This window comes from Vombatus ursinus, unplaced genomic scaffold (assembly GCF_900497805.2).
Source record: "Vombatus ursinus unplaced genomic scaffold, bare-nosed wombat genome assembly UNPS02014801.1, whole genome shotgun sequence".
In the NCBI taxonomy this organism is placed as follows: domain Eukaryota; kingdom Metazoa; phylum Chordata; class Mammalia; order Diprotodontia; family Vombatidae; genus Vombatus; species Vombatus ursinus.
In genome coordinates, this window is record NW_020954579.1 from 1378791 (window position 1) to 1391092 (window position 12302).

Consider the following 12302-nt stretch of genomic DNA (forward strand, 5'->3'; position numbering starts at 1 on the left):
CCCACGATCTTGGGGTGCCTCTGTGCATCTAAGAGCACCCCAAACCCCCCCCCCCTTCAGAGCCAGATTATGAAGGGCTGTAAATGGTTAACAAAGGAGTTATTTTATCTTAGAGGCAATAGCTACTGGAGCTTTATTTATTTTTCATTTTTTTGCTACTGGAGCTTTACAAGCAGGGTAATGACATGATCAGACCTGTGCTCTAGGAACATTAATTTGGTAGTTGTGTGTGGGATGAATAGAGAAGAGAGAGGTAAGAGTGGAAGCCAATGGGAAGGCTATTGTTATAGTCAAGGCAAGAGATAGGGGCACTGTTTTTCCTAGTAGACAGTTGCTCAATGGCTATTTGGTGAATGAATGAATGAAACATTGAGGGAACAAGTATGCTCAGTTTGGTAGGAAGTGGTGAGTGGGGAGAAAGAGGAGAAAAGACAGGATTTTTGGACCATTAAAAGTTTTTGGAAAGTTCCTTAATGATCTAGTCCAACCCTTGTATTTGAAAGATGAAGAACTGGTGTTTAGAGCTATGGTTAAATGATTTGTTACAGGTAGTTAAGATAATGTATGTCAAAGGATACTGTTGTCAAAAGACAGTGGGCATTTCATGTAGGTGGGCAAGAGTTATGACGAAAGAAAATAAACAAGCTTTATTATTATAATTTATGAGTCCTCCACCCTGGATTGTTAGGCTCTTAGCTCATTTCTTTATAATGATTACATCAAAAGGAAAGAACAACCAATTCAGGAGATAACTACAAGCTATGCCAATGAGCAATGTCGCAAAGCTTTGGAAGACACCCAAGAGTGGAGGAGGATTACTTGATACAAAGCATTTGGAAGCTGGTCATGAATTCTTAGGAAGTGAGGGAACCAGTCTTAGAAGAGGGGAGAAAAGGATTGAGAGTTGATTCCTTTGGCCCATGACCCTTGAAGAACTGACCATCTAATAGAACTTACTCAATTTTGTTTTTGAAATTGATGGGTTGTATTTTGACACAATCATTTCCAAGAAACAACCTCCTCCTTCCCAACAATGATACTTTGCCTTACTAAAAGATAAACAAACTGGATTTTCTGTAATATACCGTTAAACCATTCCAATAAAACATTCCCAGACCATCTTAATTTTAGTGTCTTCTCTCTGACTATCTCCAGTTTATCCAGTATATATCTTCTTTGAACATAGTTGTTGGCATATTGTCTCTCTCATTAGACTGACCACCTTGACAGCGTAGGGACTGTTTTGTATTCCCAGCACTTAGCACAGTGTCTAGCCACACAGTAAGTACTTAATAAATCGTTGTTGACTGGTGTATTAGTTGTGGCTTCAATGTTTTTATTTTTTAATTTAGTTAAAACCCGAGTTAAGGCAGGGGTGTTGTGAACCCAAGATCTTTTATTAGGTCTTAATGCATATTATATCAGCCAGTTGTCTTTCTAATCTACAACCACTTCTAATCAGACAAGACTGGGGCCAAAAGATTGAATAAAAATGAAGATACAACCCTTAATAATATAGTGACCGGAATTTTCTGGGTTAATCTTATATCTGAGTTTTTCCCTTCATCCAGTTTAGACTCTTCATCTATCTGAATCATTTTGGAAGGTTATACTGCTGCTACTTCTGAAAATAATGTCCAATCTTTTGGACTTTAATTTTCAGCATCTTCTATTCTTATTCTAGTCTCATAACCCTCAAAGGGCTCCTGATTGGATTTTCTTTGGACATGTTTCCCATTTTTGGACCTGAAATTTCATACTCTCTCAACTCCTGTTGGTTTCTGTCCTTGTTTTTTTGAGCAGTAGTTCTCAAAATGTCCATGGAACATTGATGATTCCTCCAAGTAGTTTGTAAATACTTTTGCAGCATTATTAATGTTTGTAATATTATCTGATCCTGGGACCTTTTTCTCTTCTGCATTCCTTTAATGATTGAGTAACTGGAGAGAATAAGTTGTGTCCACTAGAAGTTATACATGGTGATGGTTTGGGATAATAACTAATAGAGACAGGGCAGAAAAAAGAAGGGGAGATCTACAGAGAGCAGTCCTGACAATTGGGAAGAGAAGTAGAATTCTGGAGTTCAGGGTTTTTTGGTTTTGGTTTTTTTGTTTGTTTTGCTTGGGGTGGAGACGTAAGGACACAAAGATCTCTTGAGTCTTGTCCTCACTTCATCTGACAAAATGTTGGATTGACCTAGGGAATGTGGAATGGCAAGAAGTTGGAGAGAGAAAATAAATCTATTATCACCCTCACTTTGCTCCCCATGAGAAGCAACAAGTCAAGACTGAACTAGGTAGGGGAGTGATTTGCTACAGAAGTCCTAGTATTTGGGTGGGGCTCACAACTGACATATCTTTGGGATTCAAATTCAAGAATGTTTTCCTCTTTTTAATAAAATTTTCTTTTGAAATCCTGAGAACCACATAAGGAAATGGGTTCAGTATATTGGAAGGTATCATATAGATAGTTTTTCAGGTGCCTTGGGTAGGGACCATGAAGCAAGAGAGTGAGAAAATCCTGTAAAGTATCTGTAGGCCCTTTGTGTAAATGAATCTTTTACTAAGGTCTACAAAATATGTAGCCATTCTGACTATATTGTATTTCCCTTTCTGGTGTGAATTAATTATTCACATGTGATAATTAAAAACAAAGCAAAGGAGGTAATTAAAGAAACGCAATGCTTGTTATTCTAATGAGTTTTTTTGGGGGGGAGGGCAAGTGAAAGTGAATGGGGTAGGTAATATTTTTCCTTATCTAAGTGATTTTTAGTTGTTTTTTTTTTTAAAGGAACCACTTCTTTTAGAGGGTTTAAATTTCAACTGATGGACACAGAGGAGGACAGAGATTAGGGGCCTTGGCTTAAAATACTCCTTATGAGTGAGGTTTCTTTCATCTTCTGTAACACTGTCATTTGGTGGTTCTGAATGTTATAGCAGTAACAACAGAGAGAAAGGAACTTGAGGGAAGGTAGTCTAAGAGAAGAGAGGCAGGAGGCAGGGGAAAGAGGAGTTTAGGAGTGCTGGGTTAGCAGTTGTAGGAAGGAGAGGCTGGCATACAGGGCACAGAGTTGGGGGAGTGTGTCAGGGTCCCAGTTATACTTGAGGCCTGATCTCTGCATTTCCAAGCCACTCAGCCCCACCAGAGCCTCAGTGAAGGTCAATTCCTCATCCCCCAGGGAGGATAGTAGCTCAGGCTTCAGGGGAAATAAACCTTCCTCAGTGCTTAGAAAGTTCTGCTCCATAATACTCTCCACCTTGAAGAAAAACAATGTAAACAAAAGGAGTTGAGAACCTCTGCTTTGTTTTCCTCCAAAGACAGACACACACATTCATTAAGGACCCATTCCCCTTCTGCTCCTTTTCTCAGAATTAGGCAATGAAACCCAGAGAGTAGTTCCACTTCACACTGCTTAACTCTTTCTGTGAGACTGTGACAGGTGTGCTGTTGCCACCCTGTTCCTGGATTGAGGGAGGGACACAGAGGGAGGAGGAAGCACATGGTACAGTGACAAGATTGCTGAACTTGGGAGTCAGAACACTTGGATTTCAGTCCTGGCTCTGTCATGTATTAGCTATGGGGCTATGTTTCATCATCTATCAAATGATCTCTGACGTCTTAGCTTTTGGGGTAGGGCAGGTACCTCCACACCCCCTTTTTTCATTAAAAAATCATGTTTTCTGTTGTCCCCCATTGAAGTCTGGTCTGTGGCCACCTTCTCCCCAAAACTCTCCTCGCTGGGCCCATTTCCTCTTACCAACGTCAGCTGCTGGGGCAAGATCTTCATCTCCATGGACTTCACTAGTAGTTTATGCTGGGCTTCAGTCAGCTCTGGAAACAGGAAGCATCGTTATGTGGGTTGGATAAAGGGGGCCAATTGGAGAGGCTTTCTGAGGGACTGAGGACCTTCCACATGGTCTTGGCCCTTTCACCTCCCTTTCTGGGGTGTTCTCACATTTACCTGTCAGGGCTCCGAGGAAATACAGAATGCCTTCCACAGCATCACGGGAGAGTTCAATGTCTTTTGGGCTGGCCTCCAGGGACACAGGATGCTGCTTGCTCAGAGCTTCTTCAAACTGTGGGTGAAAGAGAAAACCGTCTGATCTACTGTCCCTCCTATGTAATATAGTCAGCATGGCTACGTATTTTGTAGACCTTTTGTAAAAGATTCATTTACATACAGGTTCGTGCCCTGATTTAGAACCTAGAGCCCTTCATCCTTAAGAAGAAAGGTTCCAAACTGGTTGTCTTTCAATCTCGTTCTAATGATGTGCCCCTCATACCTTCTGCTAACCTTCTTTCCCTCACAGTAAATTTTACCTAGAGGGCAATGAGGTGTATGCTTTGAAGAAGGACTTCCATTGTTTTCTCTCTTTTAGGAGTGAGGAAGGAGCAGCAATGACCTGTCAAGGCGCATAGCCAGCTTTGAAAAGGGTATCTCATTTTCCTTTCTGTATCTGGTAAATTATGAGTACTCTCCTACCTTTTCCCCTAGGACTGCCTCCCTCTGCCTCCCCTCTTCATAGAACCTAACCACCCCTGAAAACTTCTCCCATTGTCCTGGGTCTCAGTATCTCACCGAGAGCTCTAAGTCTTGGAGGTCTTGTTTCTTCCCCAGAAGGCTTCTGAGGGACTTGAGTAGTGACGCCTGTCCTTCCCTGCTCAACTTGTCCACCTCTTGGGCCTCACTTTGTACTTCTTTCTTAAGTGATCCAAAATCTTCTGGAACTTCAGCTGTGTATGCAGAAAAAATAGAAGACAATTCCTTACCTTACCTACTCCCAACCCCTTTCATCTGGTACCCTGCCCATAATAGTTTCTTTTTCCTTGGGACTCCTCCATTCAGATCCCCACATTTTGGTCTTTAGTTTGGATTGGGCTCTCCCTCTTCTCTTATTCTGAGACCTATAAAATAATCTACTGGACTTGATTTGTTTTCATTTCCCTTGGCTTAGTTTTAGAAATAGTGAGAGCCCAATCCTTATCTGAAGCTGAGATGGAGAACTGTTTTCCCCCTGGCTACTGAAGAGAATAACTTCTCAGGGAGATGGCAATGGCCACAGTGGGACTTTTCCAGAGGGTGATAGGTTGTGTGACAACTAGGGGACAGACTGAACCATGCATGGAGGGTCTGCCCTGCAGCCTGCAACCCAAGGATGTTTCTAGTTAGCATCAGAGAGGACCTTTGACCCTGGAAATGGCTTAGACCTCTGGGACCAGAGATTTAGCAGCTCTTCCCTCTCCTGCATGCTTACAGGGAAAACTTACAAATCTCCTTAGTAATATCAGATGTCTGGATAACTGGAATGAGAAAGGAAAACAAATGGATAAGAGTGTCAGCCTGAAGCATGTTACAAATATAAAGCTCATGTCTATATAGGATATTGTGGTTTACAAAATACTTTAAATATGCAATCTCATTTGACCCTTACTATTATTATTATTTACATTTTACAGATGAAGAACCTGAGGTTCACAAAGATTAAGTGATCCCTTGCTCAGGGCCACTCAGCTTCAGGATGTGGGCATAACACTGAGAGTAGGGAAGTGTGTTCTAATTGTTTCTAAGAAGGTCCTGTCCTTTTGAGAACCACTGTCTCACCGTTCCTAGCTTCTCTGGAAGATAAAAAGGGAACAGAGTTATGGGGGTGGAGAACTTGGTGGGGTAGGGGAAAGGAGAGGGCTAAGTCTTTGATCAGTGGCAAAGTTAACATGGCCTTTACAGTAGCAGTTCCAGGCTTTGACCAGAAGGATACTGGATAATTATTGGGTGAATAAAGAGTCACTGCCACTGGAATCTTGAGGACATGGGCCCGGGAGCAGACTTGTTGAGGATCTTCCCTAAAGATTTCTCACTTCTGTGGATAATTTGGAAATTGTGGCTTTTTTTTTTTAAAGAAAAATAAAGCTTCAGTTTTGGGGCACCATCTCTCCTGAGCTCCTAGCATTTCCACAAGAAAATGGATGAGAAAAGGTTGGTATTTTGAAAGTCAGAGTAAAGAAAAGTATAATAATAAGAAAGGAAACACACTTACAGGAGAGTATTTTCTCTTCAGGCTTTTCTGGATAAATAAAATAAAAATACATCAGCATAACATCCATTTCTACTTTTTTTTCTGCCTCAGGAACGTTTTGTAATGTAACATTTTATTAGTGGTCATTACAAAAACATACTGTTGGCACCTATTCTCACAATTTTGGAGCAAACATCCTTACTTCGGTGAATGTTCAAGCTCTGCCTTTCTGTTTGTCTCTCTGTTTTTCTTTCTTTTGGTCTAAGAGAACAAATAAACCATTCTATCTTTATCCTTCTCCCTCTCTCTCTCCCAAAAATCTGGGACCTAGAGGATAGTAGGGGAAAAGTGTGAAGATATGGGGCTAACAGAAGAAAGTCATAGAATCAGATTTAGAGTATTGGGTCTATGGACCCCCCAAGGGGACTGTGGATAGATTTCAGGAGAGTTCTGTGACATGGATAGGGGAAAAAATTACATCTTTATTTCAGTATAATTGGCTTCCTTTGAAATCCTAAGTATTTTATTTTATGCATTTAAAAACATTCTGAGATAAGGTCTGTAGGTTTTTACCAGAGTGCCAAAGATGCCCATGGCTCAGAAAAGGTTAGAGCTCAAAGGGATCTGATGGGTCAACTAGCCCAACTCCTTCATTTTGCAGATGACAAGACTGAGGCCCAGAGAGGTTACAGGACTTGCACCACATCCGAAGGCTTTGGGGAATGAAGGGAGGGGCTGCTGAGGGATAGGGCCTTAGAGGCTAGAGTGATAGGGAGACTATAGGCTTTCTACTTGGCAGCAGTTTTACTCACCTTCAGTAGGGAAAGTTTTCAGGTTCTCGTTGTAGACATGAGGAATGTCTAGAGGGGTGAGGAGAGAGAGGAAAGAAATGGTGCTGTTAGCTGCTGCCTGGCACCTTCGACCTTCTCCTACCCAAAGGCTTTTAGAGATCTTTGGAATCAAGCAGGTTTCCCTCCAGGTTGTTACTAACTCATCTTATGTAAGGTTTAAAAAACCGAACAACACCAATATGAAAGGGGCAGTACATTCTTTCAGGATTTGATCTCAGGTGTTCTATTTCGTCCCTCCCCATCTCACAGACCATATCTCTGGGCTGCATTACTTGAAATATGATAATTTCCCTGTTCTTCCCAACCCATTCCACAGCTCTCAGAAGAAAGGATCAAGGACACTTAATAATTGGGAAGAGGGACCAACAGACTCCTGATAGGAGATGGACCCTGATTTCCTGGGCCTCAACTCACCCCAGTCATCTTTTCCTTTGATTACCAGCTGCCTCACTCGGAAGGCTAGGACACAGCCCTTCGGGATGGTGATAGCCTCCTTGTGGTCTACAGACCCCTAGGATTAGAAAACATGGATCAGGAAACCTGCAGACACCCGCAGTTTGAATTTGCTCCCTGCCTTTCCCTCCCCAATTGCTTTTCACAAATGGCCAAATTCTGTGGTATCCACTTCAAAGCCCTTCCATCAGTTTTCACTAACAATTCATCTAACCACCTTCATCTCCTTTGCTGACTCAGACTCATTACCCTTGCTGGGCAAACCTGTTCTTAGGCTGATCCTGACTCAAAGCCTTCATAGGCCCTTCTCCTCTTCCTCTCAGCTTTAGCATCCTAGTCATCCACTCCTCAATTTCCATCCCTCCTAACGTGTTTCAGGAAGCCTCCTTCCTTTCCTCTTGGTTTCGAGACTCAGTAATAATAGTCCAAGAGCCACCCACAGAAAAACAAACCTTACCTGTTTGTATCTCCCCAAAGAGACATTATGCCTCTGAGACATGAGTACCCACCACCAAGGGGTGGACTATGGAAGGCAGGACCCTAATCATTGCCCTCTAAATTGCCCCAAAGGGCCAAAACCTTGTACTACCCCTATTACTGCTTGTGTAATACAAGCAGTGCACTGGAATTTGTGCTCACTAATCGCTATTGACTGGAGTATACTCTCTACTCTGGAGTTTTGCTCTTCTACTTGGGTTTCCATTTCCTAAGAATAGGCTATCCTGAAGCTCCTAACTCCAATCATTCGTGTAGATGCCTTCTACAACTCAGTGTGATTCAAAACAATTCCCTTTATCTCTCTTGGCCTTAGCTTCCTCATCTGTAAAATCTTTGCTCACAAGACTGTAAGAGTGGAAGTTGTTGATTCCTTTAAAGTTCACCTAGCCTCTTCCTGGGGCCACTAGGTGACTCAGTGAGCACTGGGATTGGAATCAGGAAGACTCATCTTCCCGAGCTCAAATCTGGCCTCAGACACTTACTAGTGGTATGACCCTGGGCAAGTCACTTAACCCTGCTTGTCTCAGTTTCCTCATCTGTAAAATGAGCTGGAGAAGGAAATGGCAAACCATTCCAGTATCTTTGCTAAGAAAACTCCAAATAGGGCCACAAAGAGTTGGATACCACTGAAATGACTAAACAACTCAGTGAATATTCCTTTTTCAACACAGCCCTCCTCTCCCTCCCCCTACATCTCTTAGGAGAGTGGGCCACACAGGCACCCACCATAGGCTTCTGGTTGCACATGCCCTTATTTAGAGGCCAAGACATATGTCTTGGAATAGGCCAAGGCGCTATAGGAAGTGACCTAGCCAGAGCATGTGTGTGTGTGTGTGTGTGTGTGTGTGTGTACACATGTGTGTACTCCCCTTGATTACCTCCATTACAGGTGTCCTCTAGGCTTTTGCTGGGCCAAGGACTGACTTTCACTTTTGTTTCTTCTTAGGACCCAGGCAAGGCTCTATACCCATAGGATCAGGAAAGGGTCTTTTAGCATAACTGGCTGGACTGGGGACAGGATGTAGGCAAAGCAGAAAAGGAGACAGAGCACAGAGGATTAGGGAAAGGGAATTAGACAGATGTGGGGTGCTGACTGGAGATGGAAGAACTGGCAGGGCTGGTCTCTTCCTTCCCTAAGCTTCTGGGTGTATTGCTGGGTGGGAGTGGGGAAACCAAACCTGTAGGCCCAAAGGGGCAAAGAAGGGGAGGGAGAAGCATCCCAAAGCTTTCCCAGCATTCTCCAGGGTGACCTCCTTCACAGTTTCCACAACTTCCATCACCACATACAGGTTCTCCCCTCGTTCCTTTGTCTCCTTTAGGAATGAGTGTTCTGGCACAAGCTTCCTGGGGTGGAGGAGACGCAAAGAGAAGGGTCAGAGTTTTAGCTTATGCTAGTTGGTGCCTCTTTCTCCTGTTGATTTCTCAATCCCCAGCACCTGAGAACTAGTATGTACCTAGGGCTTCTTTCTAGCCTGTTGTGGCCTACATTTCTGACCTGCCCAATCCTCATATCCTCTCCCTGCCGTACTCCTCATCTCTGTTTCCCAACTATCACTTAGTGCCACTTATGAGCCGATGTTACATCCTCTGTGCAGACTTGTCCCAGAAACTCAAAGAGGGTGGCAGGGCATTAGAGCAGAACTGTGTGATGCAAACTGGCTGTCTTAGGTCACTTACCTTTGTGAGTGGACCAGAAACAGCCTGTATGGGTAGAGGGGTCACTAACAAGGGGCTCCTGGAGTCATCTTTAGAGGTCACAAAAGCCACAATAATTCAAAAACACTTTAAAGTAGTTTTTGCAAGATAAAATTCTGACTGCACTAAAAGTTAAATACAAAAAGGTCCCATTAGGAGGAATACTTTCAAGATGATCTGGTCACATTATGTGCAAAGTAAGGGCCACAAGCCAGAAGGAATTGCTCCCCCTATGAAGATTATAAGTCAGGGTAGTAGTCTGAGGGTCCCTTTCTCCATACCAAGACCAAGAGAAGTTTGGTAATGTTCCAGTCCTTCCTATAGATTCTCCTCTCCTCCCCTCATGTCAAGAAAGAGTTTCCCCTACCCTCACCTGTCCTTCTGTAAGTTCTCCAAGGCTTTAGGGGAAAGGCTGAGAGACTGAACCTCCAGCGTACTGCTGTGTGAGAGTCCTGCAGTCCCTTTGACTTTCACTGTTTTGGGGACATCTACTTCACCCTCCAGGCGGGCATCCAGCATCTTCTTGAAAGAGAAGTTTCCTGTGTCTGATGGATCTGAGGGGATGAAAGGGGATGGGTTGGGGTGCTGGACCAAAGGCATTCCCCAACTCAGAATGCCATGGGGCCAAGTGGTCAGCCCATCCTCTTTCCTCTATATGGGATGACATTGAACCAATCTCAGCCATGGGAAGAGAGACAGTGCCTTGTTAGCTGGATGACCAGCTCTTTGTCTACTTCTGCTTTGTGCCCACCTGTGCCACAAACTGACCTGCAGGTGAGGTCCCTGGCTGAAGAAGGTCTAGGAGGGTATAGTCAGTGCGGACGTAACGGGCACCCCAGAACAATGTGCTCTTCCTCTTCCTTAGGACCAGGCAGAAGGGGTGAAAGCGTTTGAAGTCAATGAGGCTGTCCAGGGGGGTCAGGTCCCCTCGGGGATTGAGCTGTCTGGCCAGGGCCCGGGTGACATTTTCAAACATGGTCATTGTTCCTGGAGGGAGAGCAAAGAATCAGGTGGCTGCCAGAGAGAGAGAGAAAGAGAGAGGTAACTGGTGGATAGGGTAGGAGGGGGTCTTTTGTAGAACTATAGAACTATAGAATCTTGGAGCTAGAAGAAACCTTAGAGATAAAATTGGACCAGCTGATGTCTAATGTTTCCTCCACCTTGAAAATGTAAGTTCTAAATAATTATATCATTTAGTGTCCTTATTTTACAAAAAAAGAAACTGAAGCCCAGAAAGTTTCACTCACTTGCTCAAGGTGAAATAGCATCAGATAGGAACTAGGGGTACTCTCAAGGTTATGAGAGAGAAGAGATATCTCTATTTTAGGCATCATGGTGTAGTATAAAATGTACTATATTCAAAAGTCAGAAGACCTAGGATCAAATCCTGGCTCTGCCACTTACCAGCTATTACTTTAGTCACTTAATTTCTTTGACCCTCAATTTCCTTATCTGTAAAATAGAATTAATAATACTTGTAATAGGGCAGGTAGGTGGGATGGTGTATAGAGTGCTGGGCCTGGAGTAAGAAAGACTCATCTTCCTAAGTCCAAATTTGGCCTCAAACACTTACTAACTGTGTGACCCTGGGCAAGTCACTTAACAACCCTGTTTGTCTCAGTTACCTCATCTGTAAAATGAGCTGGAGAAAGAAATGGCAAACCAGTCCAGTATCTTTGTCAAGAAAACCCCAAATGGGGTCACAAAGAGTCAGACACAATTGAAAAATGACTGAACAACAAAATAGTTGGAATACTTCATAGGGTTATTGTGAGCATCAAATGAGATAAAGTGTTTTGAAAACCCTGAAGCACTGTATGAATATAAGCTACTGTTACTGGTAGCTTCATTTTCTGACTTGGACAGTGTTTTTCTGGTTCAAATATAGGAGTCCTAGCTGGGATGGCAAGCACAGCTAAATCATCATATGTGGGAAGGAGAATACTCCACCACTGTGCCCAGAACTGCCACACCTGTTCTTTGGGTAGCTGGAGACAGAAGGCAAGAGGCACCTGCAGCACCATTCTGACTCAATCAAATGAACCCCAGTATTTATGCCATATTGTTGTTGTTCAGTCATTTCATTTGTGTCCAACTCTTTATGACCTTATGGACCTCCATCTGTGGGGTTTTCTTGCCAAAGACACTGGAGTAGTTTGCCATTTCCTTCTCTAGTGACAAACAGAGGTTAGTTAAGTGACTTGCCCAAAGTCACACACAGCTAGGAAGTTTCTGAGACTGGATTCGGCCTCAGCTCTTCCTTATTCCAACCTAGTTGCCTCATTTGTGCCATAGTTTCTGGACAATTTGTCCAGGGGCTGCCTCTTCTCCTCTAGGAAAGGGCGAATAGGATAAACTCTTATGCCCAGGCCAATCCAATATGTATTTACTAAGTTTCTACTCTGTGCTACAAAGATGAAAATTAAAACAGTTCCTGCCTTCACGGAGCTTAAATTCTCCCTGTAGGTTACATGTCTCTTTGTCTTCTAGGGGAGTTGCTTTCTCTAAAGCAGGTTGATTTATTCTCATTTACTGTCCCTCCCTTACCCTCCAGGTCCCCCTTACATCCCACCCTCTATCCCCTCTCCCATTTCCAAAATCTTTACCGAAGAATGGTGGTGGTGGTGGTGGTGATTGGGTGCTGTCAGTGGTTGGGTGCTATCAGTTGGACGCAGAGGTCACGTGCTGGGTGGGTCAGATGTTAATCCAATTTGGTCTTCACAGGGATTCTAGGGTTGAGAGAATCCCTGTGCTCAGTGCTGGCTCTGCCTGATTTATGCCACTGTGGAGG

The 12302-nt window shown here is 43.5% G+C and overlaps 1 protein-coding gene across 2 annotated transcripts; it reads right to left on the reverse strand.

Moving 5' to 3' along the window:
* Window positions 1-621: 621 nt before the first annotated feature.
* On the reverse strand, window positions 622-12302 carry GSDMA (gasdermin A). 2 transcript variants are annotated; one of them, XM_027873247.1, is made up of 12 exons: window positions 12118-12302; window positions 10280-10525; window positions 9885-10065; window positions 8995-9160; window positions 7280-7376; window positions 6827-6874; window positions 6036-6062; window positions 5269-5301; window positions 4580-4734; window positions 3962-4076; window positions 3758-3831; window positions 622-3256 (listed from the first exon to the last, which is right to left on the reverse strand). In XM_027873247.1, exons 2-12 carry the CDS (start codon window positions 10491-10493, stop codon window positions 3014-3016), a joined length of 1353 nt encoding a protein of 450 aa, XP_027729048.1. In that variant the 5' UTR covers window positions 10494-10525; window positions 12118-12302; the 3' UTR covers window positions 622-3013. The 2 variants fall into 2 exon arrangements, with proteins under 2 accessions (XP_027729048.1, XP_027729047.1); XM_027873246.1 differs by having other exon boundaries at window positions 10280-10498; window positions 12118-12301.